The sequence below is a fragment of the Myodes glareolus genome, chromosome X (genome assembly GCF_982192425.1).
Source record: "Myodes glareolus chromosome X, mMyoGla1.1, whole genome shotgun sequence".
Taxonomy (NCBI): Eukaryota; Metazoa; Chordata; class Mammalia; order Rodentia; family Cricetidae; genus Myodes; species Myodes glareolus.
In genome coordinates, this window is record NC_142053.1 from 58975605 (window position 1) to 58994431 (window position 18827).

The 18827-nt window shown below is 37.3% G+C and overlaps 1 protein-coding gene across 3 annotated transcripts in view; it reads right to left on the reverse strand.

Moving 5' to 3' along the window:
• Diaph2 (diaphanous related formin 2) overlaps positions 1 to 18827 on the reverse strand; it is a 727907-nt gene that overhangs the window by 78315 nt on the left and 630765 nt on the right. The window contains exon 27 of one of the 3 annotated variants that reach the window (XM_087903155.1): positions 6042 to 7726. The exons of the other annotated variants lie outside the window; for them this stretch is intronic. Coding sequence (XP_087759281.1) covers positions 7713 to 7726 — 14 coding nt within the window. The 3' untranslated portion in view covers positions 6042 to 7712. Of the gene's footprint in view, positions 1 to 6041; positions 7727 to 18827 lie in introns of those variants that run through there. 3 annotated transcript variants of the gene reach the window in all.

The following is an 18827-nucleotide window of genomic DNA, read 5'->3' on the forward strand; positions in this document are numbered from 1 at the left end:
CAGTGATTGCTACGGCAGGACTGAAGTTTCTTTATTAAATATTTCATATGTTCATTCTTTCCAGAACATTGAAGTGCATTTAAGAACACAATGAGGCTATTGCCTCTATGACTAAATACTCCATGGTGTTCATTTCTGTTGCGAGATATTTGATTATATCGTGTAAGGATACATCACTGTAACTGGTTTAATAAAAAGCTAAAGGGCCAATAGCTAGGCAAGAGGTATAGGGATTAAAGGTGTGTGTCACCATCACCAGCACTTGGGAGGCAGAAGCAGGAAGATGCTTTGTGATTTCAAAGTCAGCCTGGCCTATAGAGCTCCAGGATAGCTAGGGTTGTTACACAGAGAAACCCTGTCTCGAAAACCACTGCCCTCTAGAAAAAAAACAAAACAAAACAAAAACCAAAAAACCCCCAAGGTACAAGTGGGACTTCTGGACAGAGAGAGTTCTGTGAAGAAGAAAAGGGAGAGTAGCAAGCTAGATGCAGAGGAAACAGGACATGCAGGAGGAGATGAAAAAGTCATGAGCCATGTGATAGCTTGTAGATTACTAGTTAGAAATAAGCCTATGCTAAGGCCAAGCTTTCGCAATTAATAAATTTCTGTATCATTATTTGGGAGCTGGTGGGGCAGAGAAAGACTCATTGCACATTCCTATGAAAGAAGTTTTTCATTTTTTGTTTTCATTCAGTCTGAAGATAATGTGAACAATTGAGGATGCTTGCAAGCCTACTCAAACAGCCAGCTGTCTTTGCTACTGCGGGCTCTGAGTGTTGGATTTCCGCTCCCCATCTTAGGTGATGATGGATGCCCTTTTCTTGCTTCCTTCTCCCAGTGGACAGTCACTACTGTCAGCAGCATGGCCTAACATGACTGGTGTCATACCCCATAATGATAACTATTCCAAAGCATACATGACACAGAAAAGCAGGGCAGCAGCAGTCATAGAAGAGTCCTGCTTTGCAATGTATGAGTCAAGAATTCTTTGATTTTTAAAATAAAATTGTAAGACCTTTAAACACATCCTTGTTCACAGATGTCTGAATTTATTATAAGCATGACCACTTTGTACTCTATCTTCCAGATTTCCAATTAAGAAAGATTTTGTGAAAAGCATTTTCTCATATTAGATTAATTTTGAGCCACAGTTCTGACCTGTGTTTATTACAGCCATATTGCCTTTTCAATGTGACACATTTTCTATTACATCAACATTTCTATTGTGAGTCATTCTTTTATAACCAGCTAAGAATTGAATTTCAGTTGTAAGAAAGAATGTGGTAGTCTCAATATGTCCTCTAGTAACATGATAGTCCCCCAAAATTCAAATTGGTGCATTTTTTCTATTGCTTAGTTTTTTGGGAGGTGGGGGTGGGGATAAACAAACACACATGGAATTTAGATTTTTCTTTTCTATTTCACCTGGCATCACTTCTAACACAGAAATTGACCAAGTAATAGTCAATTAGGTTGACTGCTGTCACTGTACATGTGAAAGAAACAGTAGGCATAGGAGCTGCCTCCCAAAGGCAGCTGCAGTAGGGCAATGACTTATTTATTACAGAGATTTGTGTGCACGCAAGAAAACAGATCTAGGATGCCTCCCTGACAGCTGACTTTTATTAAAAGGCTATTTGAGAGTGATGACACTATAAACTTCCTTTGCTACTGTACCAATAAATAAATAAATGGACCTATAAGGGAACAAAAGTTAAAATAGTCTATTTACATAACACATATTTTTATAAGCATTATTGGTTTGAAGTAGCCAACAATCAGGTAGGATGCTCCAGAATTACAACAGGCTATACTTTATACACTTTATTCAAAATGCAGTCAAGGCTGATCATTCTAAAAAAGCAACAACAACAAAAAATAAAACCCAAAGGCTGAAACATCTAGAAAGATAAGTTGGCCAACAATGAGATCTTTCTCATTTCAGCAAAGCATCTACTATGTGGTCTAAGGTGTATTCAAAGATAATCCTGGGATTATTGTAAGTATATTCATTTTCCGAGAATCTAGATATAAAATACAGTTATCAGTAAAATTAGCTAGAATATAAGACAGTTATCTTGTGCTGGTTCAAGAGATACTTCTGAACATCACACTGTCTTAAAGTCACTGTTAGCTATGTCAGCCACCATTCTGCTGCAGCTATAGAAATACGCTGGATAAGAGATAGCTTCTCCATGTAAGGTAAAGCTACCTCACAAAGGTATCTTATTTATTTTGCTATGAAACATTTTGAATCAGATTTAGTTCATACAACTAGACTTATTACATTTAACTTTATTTTTCCTTAAAACTATATTTTGTTAATTTAAAAAAAAATATTTTATGTGCATACATGTCTTCCTGCATGTATGTAATTATACCACGCATATGCCTGGTACATAAAGAGGCCATGAAAGAGATCCCCTGGAAGTGGAGTTACAGATGATTGTTAGCCATGATGTAGATTTTGGGAACCCAATCTGAGTCCTCTGAAGAGCAGCAAATGCACTTAATCACTAAACAATCTTTCCAGTCTTAATTTTTGGATTAATTTTTAAACTCTTTCTTTTTATAGGAGTTTATTCATTATTTTCTTCAGTTTCATCTATCTTCTTTCTCATCTGTATTTTTTCTATATGACCATTTACCTGTTTTTTTTTCAATCTGTCCTTCAACCACAACAATAACAACAAAAGCAGCAGCAACATCTTCTTCTTTTTAAGGGAATATGAGTTTATTCTAGGGACATTTTGAGTGATCAGGGCTATAGAGCATACTTAGGTCAACCGAAAGTCCATGTTCCAATATAGAAACTGAAAGTACTAAATCAAAGCAAGTTTAAAATACATTGGTGGGTACATCAGAGAGGCAGGTACACACAGACAGGGGACACATTTTTATAGGCTCAAGATGCTATCTGATTATATTCTTAGCTTTGGGTCAGTAAAAACATCAGGAATGTTTTGTTACATTAATAGATTCCAAAATAATTTCTCTATTAGATAGAAGATGCTATTTCCAGCATAGAGGTGGGCAAGGATTGGTTGTTTCAAGGGCTAAAGCTATTCTAGGGTAAGATGACTAGTCCTGGGACCTCCCGAATTTCAATCCTTCCACAGTACTAAAGTTCTAATTAGTCAGTCAGTCTCTGTAGACACAGCTTCTTTCAAGGAACCCTCATCACAGTTCTCCCTATTGACTAAGTGTAACATGAGGGCCGATTTGTTGGGATACCTGTCCCGCCTGGTACCCCACACCCGGCAAGTCGCAGAGAACATCAATCACACAGAAATCTCTATAAGTTATAAAGCTGATTGGCCCATTAGGTCAGGCTACTTATTAGCTCTTATAACTTTTGTTACCCCATTATCCTTATCTACGTTAGCCACATGGCTCAGTACCTTTCTCAGCGGGGCAGCTTACATGTTGCTTCTTTGGTGGTCTGGACAGGAATGGCGGAGGGAGCTTCCTGTTCCCAGAATACTCCCAGTCTCTTTGCTCCACCCCTACTTCCTGTCTGGCTTTCCCGCCTATACTGCCTGCCTGGCCAATCAGCATTTTATTAAAATATGATTGACAGAATACAGACAATTCTCCCACACCAACTAAGCATTATATATTGTGCATGCAGGGGCTACATGTTATTTATTAGCTATTACAAGGTCTCTCATAGCTAAGAGGACTCATTCTTGTGATCTAATGTAGATGAAGCTGAGTACTGGACATTGCACTTCAATTTCTTTATTGATCCCACAAGCACTTTATCTATGGCTTGTTTTTCTTATTTAGAGTATTTACTTATTTTTCTGTTAGTTAGCTTTGTAAATCACTGCTTTCATCCTTATAGCAAAGTAGATAATAAAACGAAAGTTTGAACCTGTTCATGTTTACCACTACCTAAAACATAGCCTAGAATCTAAGAAATCTCAGTTCTAGTCCCAATGTCATTAGCTTGCTTATGTTTCCCAGGAAATGACTTAAGCCTCCCTTGAGCCTGGTTTTCTTACAGAAAATGAAGGAATTGGATCTGAAGACATGTAGTAGTCATCTGTCTCTAATATTCCTCAACCATGATTTGTCAGACATTATATAGGATAACAATCACGTATGCCAATTTAAGTACACACAAACTTTACTGTAGACCTTGGGTCATAAGTTGATCCTATTAGTCTATAATATTTGCTGTTGTTCCTCTACTCTTAGGTGTTGAGAATGTTTCTATTCACAACCTAAATTCTCAAGGAGAGAGACAATTCCTGATTTACCTCAGGATCTTCAGTAATTACTGCAGTTCTCAGAACTTCTTACATCTATGACATAAACTACTCAGTATCAGTGGGCTTTGCCTACTTAGTTACCAACAAAGTCTAGTTTATCGAATATGATATTTTTCTGTGAAATTGGACAGACTGGTGGGAACAATAAGTCAGCATGAGACAAGACTGACTCTTAAGGGAACCACTGTTTACCTCCTGAACAATTCATAAGAACTTACTCTAAAATTTTATGTAAGAATGTACTGACTGCTTATGTGACTACAATTTCGTTTCTATGGAAAATTGTGACTTTGATGTCAAAGGCTTAAAACAAATCACAGCTTTTGGAAACATGAAGAGAAAGTTACAGAAATAATTTTAAAAAATCTAATAGCAGATTTCTACCCCTCAAATTCCAGAGGAATAAATATTACTGTCATGACTTATATTTGTCCCTAACAATAAGATTTTAGTGAAGGGACTCCATTAAAAGCAGTTCTCAGAGTCATAGGCTGATCTTGTAAAGAGCAAAGAGAAAATCTCCAGACCCATTATAGACCTCCAATTAAAATACTGGTATTTATCTCGGTCACTTTATTTAGAGTACGCATTCTCTGCATCTTAGATTTTATATTTCAAACACTTAATGATGATTAATTGTAAAGGACACATGTAAGAGTAGACTGCAGCTAAATGATGCATTTGTAATTCATGTGAAACAACATAATTAGTTCTCCAAGGGTTCATCAATATATTATTCTACTAAACAGAATACTTGAAAGTCCCACTTGAGTTTTAAATGCAATATGAAGCCTTTATTTTAAGCATGGCTTCCTCTGTGTAATATTCTCATAATTATTTTCCAGCAACATGAAATATTAGGTTGATTATTTTTATTCTAGCTGTTAGCCCCTCATGCTGCAGAGAAAGCAACTTCATTAATTCATTCATTCATTTCAAGACAAAACTAAAATATTTGAGAGTCATAATTAAAATAAGAAAACAAGGAAAATATCTGATTTCAAAATAATTATAAGGTAGTAAGTTAAAGGAAATAACTATTTTAATAGCCTATATTTACTAAAGACAGAATATATTCTTATTGCCTCCATGCCCAAACGTAAGCAGCGATATATACATGAATAGAACTCAGTTTTATGTACCAAGTTTGATTCATGGAAATCAATTACAAACTTCTAATCTACAAAGACGTTTTAGTATATGGTTTTTAAAAAGCCATATTTCTCATTTTCATATATGTTCATATGCAGAAGACAAACTCTTTTTTACTCTGTATATAATATAAAAGTGATGTCATTAATGTTTGTTAAACTTCTAGAATTAGCTAATGAAAACCACATATCTGATGTATTTTGCAAATATTCCACATCTTCTGTCCTTAAAAACTGTACAACTTGAAATCTATATAATTCTGCTTTTACTAGAGATTGAACCAAAGACATGCCTGTAATAGGCAAGCACTCTTTCTCTGAGCTCTAGCCTTGAACTACATAGGGCTTTTGATAAAAGGTTGGTTAAGGCCATTTATCTCCTATTCCTTCTAGACTTCCCAATAATGTAATTTTCAGCCTTTTGTCTGTTTTTAGAAAATCCATGACCTCAATGAAGATTTTATATTTAAAAAGAGGATGCCAATTGGCAAGAAGACTTCTGTCTCGGAGGACTATACATGTAAGTGTTCTATCTCTGATGGTGGAATTTGGGGAGGGATGACAGTGAGAGATTTTCTGTTAAATTGCTCTCAATAACAGATGGTAGTCACTCTTTGCACAAGTCATTTTCTTTATTAAAGGGTGAAAAATATAAAGTTGTAATAATATGCAGAAAACAAAGAAGAGCAAGAAACATGCAAGTGAATTCACGACCCAGCAAAGTTGACACCTAACACATTTTTGTGAAAATGGGGGAGGAAGACTTAAGAACATAAGTTCAAGCAGTCCCAGAGTTCACCTACATACAAAGTGACAATGCATTTAAAAATGCATAAAAAAGAACCATATCATCATATGGCCAATAGAAGTCATTGGAGTATATAAACCATTCTAGAGTGCATCACTCCTCTGCACCCCTACAAAACAAAACAAACAAACAAAAAACAGTGTCCTTGAATGACTACTGTGGAATCAGACAGTATCCCAGTCTAGACTATGTAGAACAGCTGTTCTGTCTTTTTTTAACAGAAATAATGGACAGAGAAGTACTGTGTGAGAGAAGAACCTTTTCTTATTTAGGTTCCTTTTTAGGATATACAGACTTTGGAAAAAAAAATCAGTCTTCCTTACCAAGTGAGATAACAACAAGGGTAGAGATTGGAATTCCTTCCCCCAGAACAGGATGGAAAGTCTAGATTAGCCTTAGACACTAAACTGGCCTCCTTTGGAAATTCTCCTTAGAAAGAATCTGGGAAATCATAGAACCTTTGCCCAGTAACTAAGAAAAGCAGATGCAGAGATCCACAACCAAGCACTGGGTTGAACTCCTGGAGTCCAGTCAGAGAGGAAAGAGTGATAATATGAGCAAAGGGGTCAAGACCATGATTGGGATACCAACAGAAACAGCTGACCTGAGCTAGTGGGAGCTCACTGACTCTGGACTGATAGCTGGGGAACCTGCATAGGACCAAACTAGTCCCTCTGAATGTGGGTGACAGTTGTTTGGCTTAGGCAGTTTGTGAGGCCACTGACAGTGGGATCAGGATTTATCCCTAGTACATGAACTGGCTTTTTGGAGCCCATTCCCCATGGAGTGATACATCGCTCAGCCTAGATACAGTGGGGAGAGCCTTTGCTCTGCCTCAAACTGATGTGACAGATTATGTTGACTCCCAATGGGAGGCCTTACCCTCTCTGAGGAGTGAATGAGGGGTAGGGTGTGAGAAAGGTAGGGGAGCAGAAGGAGGGGAGGGAGAGGGAACTGTGATTGTTACGCAAAATGAAAAAGACTGATTTTAAATTTAAAAAGTAAATTTAAAATAAGAAATTTTAAAAGTAAAAAAGAAAGTGTTTGGCAAAATGGCACTTATTACTAGGCATTTATGTATCTTTACAAGCCAAGTTTCTCCTTCCTTAAGAGTTTCAAAGACATATTCTTGAGGCTGAGCAAAGACCACAGTAGTTTTGAAGGATATAGGAAGGATTAGACATCATAGCTACTCAGATAGAAAAAACAAAGGGCTTCAGGAGACCAACTTGAAAGTCATACTGATTTTTGTTTTTGTCTGTAATAGCTGAGGGAATCTATGTGTGGCAAGTACCCAGAGATTCAAATCCAATTAATTTATTAATTAATTGTGTGAACATGGGAGTGTATAGGTCATAGTGCATTGTGGAGGTCACAGGACAACTTGCAGGTGTCAGTTCTTTTCTTCTACTCTGAGGGTCCAAGGAGTCACGTTCAGGTTATTAAGCTTGGCTGTAAGTATCTTCACTCACTGAGTCATGTTGCAGGACCTAGAGTTAACAACAAATCAACACACACTACACAGAAAATCTTGTATTTTAGCCTGCACTTATTTTTGCAGTGACTGGGATTCGAACCCACGATTATATGAATGATGAGAAAGTACCCAACCACTGGATTATACCTTACCAAGCATTTTTATACAACATAGTAACAACAGATAATAAAATGAGTAGTCACTGGAACCCTCTGAATTGTGGACCTAACAAACAGTTCCCTTATGGCATTACAGTTCGTAGATGAGGTGTCTTCTAAACAAGTTCATGTATGGAAATCACTGTCACTTGTTGGTGACAGTATTTTTGGAGATTCTGGAAACTTTGGAAGGTAGAAATTAGCTTGAAGAATTAGATCACTATGGTTTGGAGGTGGAGAGTCTGAGGACTGCATTTTGTCCTTGGCGCCTCTCTGTCTCTGTGCTTTCTGTTTGCCATGAGATGAACAGCTTCTGCTATATATTCCTACCACCATGGTGTTCAACCTTCTCACAGCAGCCAAAAACTATGGAATGAAAACTCTGAAACTTTGAAATCTCCCCACTTACATTATTTTTCTCACATATCTGATCGCAGAGCTGCAAAGCTAACTAATGTGAGGTACTTCAGAACACCTAGAGTGGCCCTCTTAAAAAGTACCATGTTCAGAAAAAGAAATTTGGTAAGAATATTTGCTATGTTAATCATATGACAACATAGGAGAGGCAGTAAAGGACATACTTATTCATGTTTCTGGATAAAGTATGTTATCCTTATAATAACAAAAGAAAGTCAAAACCTAGAGATTATTCATTATTGTCCCAGAATCGAGACCTTAGGTATCGTTTGGCATGCTATTTTCAGAGTCTAAGAATCAAAATGCTTCATTTAATTTTTAGCATGGCAGTCCACTCAGAAATATAGCTAATGTAGAAGTAATAACAAGGTACATTAAAGAAGAAAAGACAGCCAAACTGATCTGAGAGTTCCAGCATCATAAGAAACATTCTGAGAATGCTTCACTACTTTGGATCAGCTTCGTCTTGACCCCTCTTAGACATATTTCTGATGTACACTGTCCTCTGCATTGGTGACAAGTATCTTCCCCACTTTTAGAAAAATATCTGCTTTTCTATTCTGTAGACAGAATCTTTTGACCTCTCAGGTTAGTAACCCAATCCTACTCTAGAGCATTTACCCAACTTGGAAATTTTCTCTGAGGAATTGCTTGATGCACTTTGATCCTCGGAAATCTCAGATAGATGACAGACATATTGATATAAAAAGGAGAGCAGCGAGTTCATTTGCTGGGAAGAGAATATAAAGAACTAAACATATTGAATAATAAAAACCAGAGCAGTCGAACCACCTTCATAGCAAAGCAGGAAGAAGAGAGGAAAATATGACAGACACATGCTCTTGAAGCATGATCACAGATGTATGGTTACTGTGCCACCACCAGTGGCGGAAAGACCTCCAGTGACAATGTTGTAAGTGGAATTATATCAAAAATTCTAATTTTGATAAAGAAGGACTGGAAAATTATTGCAAGAGTTCTTTCTTAGAGAATTACAGGCCAATCTCACTCATAAACATTGACGAAAAAATTCTCAATAAAATACTGCCAAACCGAATCCAAGAACACATTAGAAAAATTATCCATTATGATAAAGTGGGCTTCATCCCAGAGATGCAGGGCTGGTTCAACATACACAAATCTATCAATGTAATCCATCATATAAATAAACTGAAAGAAAAAAAAACATATGGTCATTTCAATGGATGCTGAAAAAGCATTTGACAAAATTCAACACCCCTTTATGATAAAGGTGTTGGAGAGATTGAGGATACGAGGATCATACCTAAATATAATAAAAGCAATATATAGCAAGCCGACAGCTAACATCAAATTGAATGGAGAGAAACTCAAAGTGATTCCACTAAAATCAGGAACACGACAAGGCTGTCCACTTTCTCCATACCTCTTCAATATAGTGCTTGAAGTTCTAGCAATAGCAATAAGAAAACATAAGGGGATCAAGGGGATTCGAATTGGAAAGGATGAAGTTAAACTTTCGTTATTTGCTGACGATATGATAGTGTACATAAGCGACCCCAAAAACTCTACCAAAGAACTCCTACAGCTGATAAACACCTTTAGTAATGTGGCAGGATACAAGATCAACTCCAAAAAATCGGTTGCCCTCCTATCCACAAAGGATAAAGAAGCAGAGGGGGAAATCAGAGAAACATCACCTTTCACAATAGCCACAAATATCATAAAATATCTTGGGGTTACTCTAACCAAGGAAGTGAAAGACTTATTTGACAAGAACTTTAAGTCTTTGAAGAAAGAAATTGAGGAGGTTACCAGAAAATGGAAAGACCTCCCCTACTCTTGGGTTGGGAGAATCAACATAGTAAAAATGGCAATTCTACCAAAAGCAATCTATAGATTCAATGCAATCCCCATCAAAATCCCATCAAACTTCTTCACAGACCTTGAGAGAACAATAATCAAGTTTATATGGCAAAACAAAAAACCCAGGATAGCCAAAACAATCTTATATAATAAAGGAACTTCTGGAGGCATTACCATCCCTGACTTCAAACTCTATTACAGAGCTACAGTATTGAAAACAGCTTGGTATTGGCATAAGAACAGAGAAGTCGACCTATGGAATCGAATAGAAGACCCAGATATTAACCCACAAACCTATGAACACCTGATTTTCGACAAGGGAGCTAAAGGTATACAATGGAAGAAAGAAAGCATCTTTAACAAATGGTGCTGGCATAACTGGATGTCAACCTGTAGAAGAATGAATGTAGATCCATATCTATCACCATGCACAAAAGTCAAGTCCAAATGTATTAAAGACATCAACATTAATCTGACCACTTTGAACCCAATAGAAGAGAACATGGGAAGTAGTCTACAAGATATAGGCACAGGAGACCACTTCCTAAGTAGAACCCCAGTAGCACAGACAATAAGAGAATCAATGAATAAATGGGACCTACTGAAACTGAGAAGTTTCTGTAAAGCAAAGGACACTGTCAGTAAGACAAAAAGGCTACCTTCCGACTGGGAGAAGATCTTCACTAACCCCTCATCAGACAAAGGTCTGATCTCCAAAATATACAAAGAACTCAAGAAACTAGACACTAAAACTCTAATTAACCCAATTAAAAAATGGGGTACTGAACTGAACAGAGAATTCACAACAGATGATCTTCGAATGGCCAAAAGGCCATACTCTACCTCCTTAGCGATCAGGGAAATGCAAATCAAAACAACTTTGAGATACCATCTTACACCTGTCAGAATAGCCAAACTCAAAAACACCAATGATAGCCTATGCTGTAGAGGATGTGGAGTGAGGGGAACACTCATCCATTGTTGGTGGGAATGCAAACTTGTGCAGCCACTGTGGAAATCAGTGTGGCAGTTTCTCAGGAAACTGGAAGTCAACCTCCCTCAGGACCCAGCAATTCCACTTTTGGGAATATACCCAAGAGATGCCCTATCAGACTATAAAAGCATTTGTTCAACTATGTTCATAGCAGCACTATTTGTAATAGCCAGAACCTGGAAACAACCTAGGTGCCCCTCAATAGAAGAATGGTTAATAAAGGTGTGGAACATATACACATTAGAGTTTTACTCAGAGGTAAAAAACAATGACATCTTGAATTTTGCATGCAAATGGATGGAAATAGAAAGCGCTTTACTGAGTGAGGTTACCCAGACCCAAAAAGAGGAATATGGTATGTACTCACTCATAAGTGGATTCTAACCATAGTTAAAGGTCTTTGAGTCTATAATTCGTGATCCTAGAAAAGCTAAATAAGAAGGTGAACCTGAAGAGAATCATATGGTTATCCTCCTGGATATTGGAAGTAGACAACATTGCCAGGCAAACTTGGGTGCACGGTGGTTGGGGGGTAAAAGTAAGGGGAGATGGTTAGAGAGAAGGGAGATGGGGAGGATTGGGGATGGCTTGGGGGAATGGGATGGGGGGGAGGGAGGAAGGATGGATATGGGAGCAGGGAAGTATATATCTCAACTAAGGGAGCCATTTTAGGGTTTGCATGAGACTTGATTCTAGAGGGGTTCCCAGGTCCAAGGAGAGGTCCCCAGATCGTTCCCTGGACAGCAGAGAAGAGGGTGCCTGAACTGGCCTTGGCCCATAACCATACTGATGAATATTTTGCATATCACCATAGAACCTTCATCTGGCGATGGATGGAGATAGAGACAGAGACACATATTGGAACATTGAACTTAACTCCCTATGTCCAAATGAGAAGCAGAAGGAGGGAGAACATGAGCAAGAAAGGCAGGACCAGAGGGAACCCTCATCTGACGATAGATGAAGATAGAGACAGAGACCCACTTTGGAGCACTGGACTGAGCCCCCGAAGTCCAAATGAGGAGCAAAAGGAAGGAGACCATGAAAAAGGAAATCAGGACCGCGAGGGGTGCGTTCACCCTCTGATACAAGGGGACTGATAGAATGAGAGCTCACCAAGGCCACTGGACTGGGACTGAATGAGCATGTGATCAAATTGGAGTCTCTGAATGTGACTGACATGGGGGCTGACTGAGAAGCCATTGACAATGGCACTGGGTCTTGTTTTGTCTGCATGTACTGGCTTTTTGGGATCCTAGTTTGGTTGGATGCTCACCTTCCTAGACCTGGAGGGAGAGGGGAGGAACTTGAACTTCCTACAGGGCAGGAAACCCTGACTACTCTTAGGACTGGAGAGGGAGGAGGAGAGGGAGTGGGGGGAATGGGAGGGTATGGGGAGGAGGGGAGGAAGTGGAAATTTTTATAAACAAATAAATAAATAAATTTGAAAAAAGAGTTCTTTCTTAAGCCTATACTACCCAAGAAAGGCTCATATCTAATACCCCCTCTGTTCTTTGAAAATATAAAATCATCTTTTATACAACATTAAGCATCTACAACAAATCAAAAGACAAGGTACAAAAAGAATACTATAAAGAAGATGAGGAAAGCTACGAAATGTTTAATATGGGTTATTTCATTCTTTTTTTTTTTTCCTGAGACAGGGTTTCTAAGTAGCTTTGAAGCCTGTCCTGTCACTAGCTCTGTAGACCAGCCTGGCCTTGAACTCATAGAGATCCTCCTGCCTCTCCCTCCAAAGTACTGGGATTAAAGGCGTGCGCCACCACCACCTGGCTAATATGGGTTATTTCAAATGCTTTAGAGAGACAGAAACATATGGGACTCAGGTCAGAGATCAAGATCAGAGTCCATTCAATTTCTTCTTTGTATTTTCGGAAAGGTTATCACCATAGAAAATAATTTCTTCTCATGAATAGAATGTTGTTGAACTCAGACCGAATTCTAAATCAGACTCAAATTCTCATCCTTAGCTATAACACTCAAAGGATGTCATATTCAGCTTAATTGCCTTAATTGCCTTCCTCTCTTTGGACATATCATATCCACCCTTTCTTCAAGTCAACAAATCTCAGAATATTCCAGTTTCTTTGAATGAATTCAGTCAAGCATCCACTGGTTAGGGTACTGTTTATCTATCAAGCATGCCATACATGAGAAAACTATAGTTTAAAGTTGTATTTTTCTATTCATTTTGGAGTTTTTAAATATGAAAAGCATTAGGCTTTTAATTGTTCAATTATGGACTATATGACTCACAATTATTTTCTTAGAAAACATTATAATAAAAAAACCTTTCCTAATTCAGTTCTATGAAATTATTTACCCATGGAAGTACCAATTTGTACAAGGATTTTACAAGAGAATTAGTTTCATTGTTTTATATCATGTGAGGATGGGAAGCTAAAACATATTATTATTTTCTTTCTTTCTTTTTAAATAGATGAGTGAGTTTAAGACTAAAAATAGTTGTAATGCAAATCCAATCTGTTACTCTTCATTTTTTTAAAGAAATGTAATGCTATTTTTTGAATGACATACATTTATTTCATTAACTAACTAATTAATTAATTATGCAGTGGTCTGCCTGCGTGGATGCCTGCAGGCCAGAAGAAGGCACCAGATCTCATTACAGATGGTTATGAACCACCACATGGATGCTGGGAATTGAACTCAGGACCTCTGGAAGAGCAGCTAGTGCTCTCAACCTCTGAGCCATCTCTCCAGCCCCCATCTTCATTTTATGAAGGTATAATCCTTCCACATTTTGTATTGTCTGAATTCTACCAGTAACGATCTGGAATGGTTTTTACCACTTAAAGTTGATGGTTTTCTTACGTTTCTTTTGTTTTCAGTGCTTTTAGATGACTTTGCTGCTGTTTCTTTGGTTCAATGATACAGAGTAAGCAGTAATTTACCCACATTTTGGGTATTTAACAAGCAACGAATTCCAAACCTATCTGTCTAATATTCTCTTGGACTGGTAGTTATTACCAGGGAAGGGATAAATAAAACAAACAGTAACCATGGTTTAGACATGTATTTTTTTTCATCAAGAAAATAGATCAAGATGTATATTTAATTTGGCATCAGGAGGGATTGCTGTGAATTCAATCTAGGGATGTATACTAGCATCACACATTCTTTACAAGAATTGTTTTGAAAACCAGTTTTCACCCCTTTATTTTTTAATCTTTCTTCTTATTGCTTTGAACATATTTCAAATTTTAAATTCTAAGATTTGATTTTCTATCACATTTATTAGTAAAGCTTAATATATTGTCTTAGGAATTCCAGACTGTCATCCTATATACCTAAATAGAGTATTTGGTTTTTATATTAAGTCCCAAACTGTCATCATGGAATCCTGTCAGTTACCTAGGTACCACTTAATCTCCCATACTCACTTTTTCTTAAAATTTTTACTGTAATAGTGAAGAGTAGAGGTGGAATTCCAGATGGCCTTTTATAAATTTGTCATTCAAGGAGAGAGGCATAAACCTACATTAACTTATATTACTCACCTAAGAAAAGGAAAGTTCCAATTTAAATAACAATTTGCTGATGTTAACAAAATGGTGACACAGAAAGGCCCAAACCTAGTTCCTGCTTAGAAAAAAAACATTAATAATATATCAACAAAAACTACCTTACTGATAGGACCACAATCCAGTGACAAGTATACAGTAATTCAGATGAGCAAAAAACCACAAACAATTGTGTTAAATAGGTAAAAAGTAATTTCAATGTACCTGTCAGTAACTCCACCAAGCCATTATAGTTCAGCACTGAAATGTTTCTCCCAGTGCGTCAGAGCACAAGAAACATGACTGCAATTCACTGGCCTTTTGCTATACTGAATAAAGGGTATGTTTCTGTCTTGTCTCACATGGAGCACATGGATATTTACAGCTCCAATGTTTGAACTTTTAAAACTGAAGGAAAGAAAGCCAGCATCTTGCTGGGTGAGTCTCCACGACTGAAGGAAGGCACCAGAGCTGAGAATAACCAAACAGAATGTAGGGAGAGAAGCAGAACAGGCCTCCAACAACTGGCTGGTCTGTGTGACTACCTGAGGTGTTCATTATGACTCACTTCAGATGGAACACCGAGGGAATTGGCAGAGCTGGATGGGATAAGATGAAAAGGAAGAAAATGGAGCTGCTGGCTTCCTGCATGCAGCACTGCCATACAACAGCAGAAGTAGGCAGCCAGCTCAAGGTTTCCCCACATGGAGAGAGGAAGATTTGAAGATATATGCTTAAATAGACTACCTCCACACTCTCCACGACTGAGTTACATGCTCAGTCCTAAAAATATCATGCACCATGACCAAGAAGAATTCATCTCTAGGCTCTAAAGAAAGTGCAAAACATATTAAACAATTCATGTGAGACTGCCCATTAATAGGCTGAATAAAAATTACATGACTATCTATAAAAAGCATTTTGCTAAAATTCACAGCAAAGACTCTCAACAAACTATATGCAGAAGAAATTTATCTCACCATTTTAAAAAATGTTTAAAGAAGAAGAAATTTATCTCACCATTTTAAAAAATTTTAAAAGGTTATACATGAAAACCCGTCACCTAACACCAAATGCAGTGGGGGAAAACTCAAAGCTTTTCTTATATTGGAAAAAAGGCAAGGATGCCATTTCCACCACATATAGTCTAGTCTACACAGTGCAAAAGGCTGGGCCGAAACAAGTAGACGAGAAGAATAAACAGAAGGCACTCAAAGTGATGAAAAGGTATTGTTATCATTATCGAATACATAATGCAAAAAATAACCCTACTAGTACTGATAAAAATACCAGGGTTCAGGAGGTAGCTTACTTTATAAAACACCCACCATGCAAATACAAGACCTTGAGTCTGGATCCTTTGCACTCACATAAAAAGTTGAAAATGATGGTACACATATACACAAATGATTATGTCCACTAACACATGCCCACACAAACACATATACACACACACTTCAGCAATGTCACAGGTTATATAACCAACATGTAAAAATCAACAACTTCTATATGGTAACAGGGAATTACAAAAGATAAAGGCAGTAATTCTACTTATATAGTAGAAACAAAGTGTAAAAATATAGGCTGACTGTAGGTAATGGTAATATACTTAAAAATAAAACAATAAGAAATGATTTTTAAATGTTTCTACCATAAAGAAACAATGTTTGAGGCCGCACAGAGATGTCTAGTAGTTAAGAGTGTGTATTGCTTCTGTGTTAAATGTATGTTAGGGGTTTAGCAGCCATTTTGGGTAGCTCAAAGCCACATATACCTCCAGCCCCAGGGGATCTGACACTCTCTTCTGTACTTCACAAGCCCTGGCACACACAAGTGAACATGACAACTGAAAGATACACATATACCGCATAATTAAAAATCTAAGTAGAAGAAATTATGTTTGAGGAGAAAGTGTTCCCCATTACTTGAACATTGGGAGATACTCTTGAAGGACATTTGAGAACTCCATTCGTTATTCATTCTCTCTCTCTCTCTCTCTCTCTCTCTCTCTCTCTCTCTCTCTCTCTGTCTCTCTCTGTCTCTCTCTGTCTCTCTCTGTCTCTCTCTCTGTCTGTCTCTGTCTCTGTCTCTGTCTCTCTCTCTGTCTCTCTGTCTCTCTCTGTCTCTCTCTCTCTCTCTCTCTCTCTGTCTCTCTTTCTCTCTCTCTCCTTTCTCACTACCAGGAAGTCCATAATTCTATTCTTTCACACACTTTATGTCACGGGCCTGTCATCTTTCATCAAAGGCCCAATGAGACAGTTTCAAGTGACATGAACTGAAACCTCTGAAATTGTGAACTCAAATAAATCTGCCTTTTCCAGTGGTTTATCTCAGGTATTTTGTCACAGTTATATATAGCTGGCTAACACAAAGCACTTAAATAACAGGCTGACTTTGCCATCCATTGCATTCATTTTTCTACCTCTGGACTCCAAGAACAACCATAGAGCAATGGTGCAAGGGAGGTCATATTAAAACTACAAGTCACTCACTGGGTCTACAGCAACACCAAACAATCTAAATTTCAGCAACACAAATTGTATTAGTGTGATGAGTTCCATAACTAGAAAGCTGTTTCTCATTAGTCAAAACTACTCATTTGTCTACGTTAAGAAGCATGTAACTGGAAAAGAAGTAAAATCTGTGAAAAATGCTACCATTTCTGTCAACAATTGTGTCTTAAATTACTCAGGGTAACATGTATTTCCTTTCTTTCTCTTTTCTTTTAGAAAAGAAGTACAAATCAGATGCAGCTTATTTTTCTTGAAAAGAAATGCTGATCTCTATTCAGAGATTACTAACAGTATTCTTTCTTTTTCTTCCTGTACACAGAGATGAGGGGAAGGGTATGTGGGAAGGAAGGGAGCCTTCTGAAGAATTTTTTTTTTCTTATAGAAATAGTTTCTTGTACCTTCAATTACCTCATGGCAGGCAATGACTATTCTGGGCTCTCTTGAGGACAAAAGTGGCGATTTGTGCTTACAAATATGTAACTGTATCACTAAAAATGAGGCCATGCTGAAAATTTGCCCTGAGATGTTTAAAGAACACTGGGTTTTGACTAAAATTTACATATAAGTCAATGGCAAATGACAAATTTCAAGCTTCATGAGTTCAGGCATTGATCAGGGAATTGGAGCTTCAAAGCCACAAAACTGGAATAAGGAATAGTCAACAAAAGCTGTATAAAAATGCATCAATGCAATCTGGTCACCTCCAGCAAAAATCAGCCAGGCACAGCAGTGAAAAATTCTAATTTCGTCAATTTAGTTTAACTTCTTAGGAAAATGAAAATGCAATCCGAGTCAAGAGGTGATAAACTTTCAAACAGACTCCACTTGTTTGTGCGATGCCAACTTTATAATGTTGCCCTATACAAATTGCTACATTTTTTCTCACTTCAGGAACGGGAAGTAGAAGAAATAAGATTATTCTCAGCTTATAAAAGAGGACACCAAAGATAAGGGGTTTGATTGGGGCAACAGAAGTAGGAAATGACAGAATTGGATGTTTTAAGAATTGCAAGTCTAGCGATCTTTTCTCCATTCTAGGCTACAAAGACAGAGTCTAAGGCTCTGCTGAATCAGACAGGTTAATATTTGATGAATTACCTTTGGGTGTGAGACAGGTGCTATGAGTAGTCATACTGAATTATCTTTGGTATTTACAATATCACTTTCACATCTTTGGCATTTCCTCCTTGCTTATCAACTCCACTACCTTCATGCTCTTTAATTACACATTCACCTATGAATAATATATATATATTATTGTATTATATACATTTGATATTAATGGGTATTCTACTCTGTGCTACTAAGCATGTGCTATTGTTTTAATCTAAGGAAGTTTTATTTCATCATTGACTAAGGTAAAGTGATAAACATGATTTTTAATTTTATGCATTCATCAAAGCATTAAAGAATACTGTCCAGATTAATAGAATATTGAATTAGACTCTAATATCTACTTTATATGGAAGCAATAAAGTCACAGTCACAGAAAATAACCTATATATAAATCAGAAAAGACAAAGAATATCAATAATATTGGCTACGTATTGGTATTATAATCACCAGCTACTGTGTTGTTATTTATCTTCATTATCTGATTTAATTCTCAAAACAACTCCATTAGATAAACATTCTTATATAA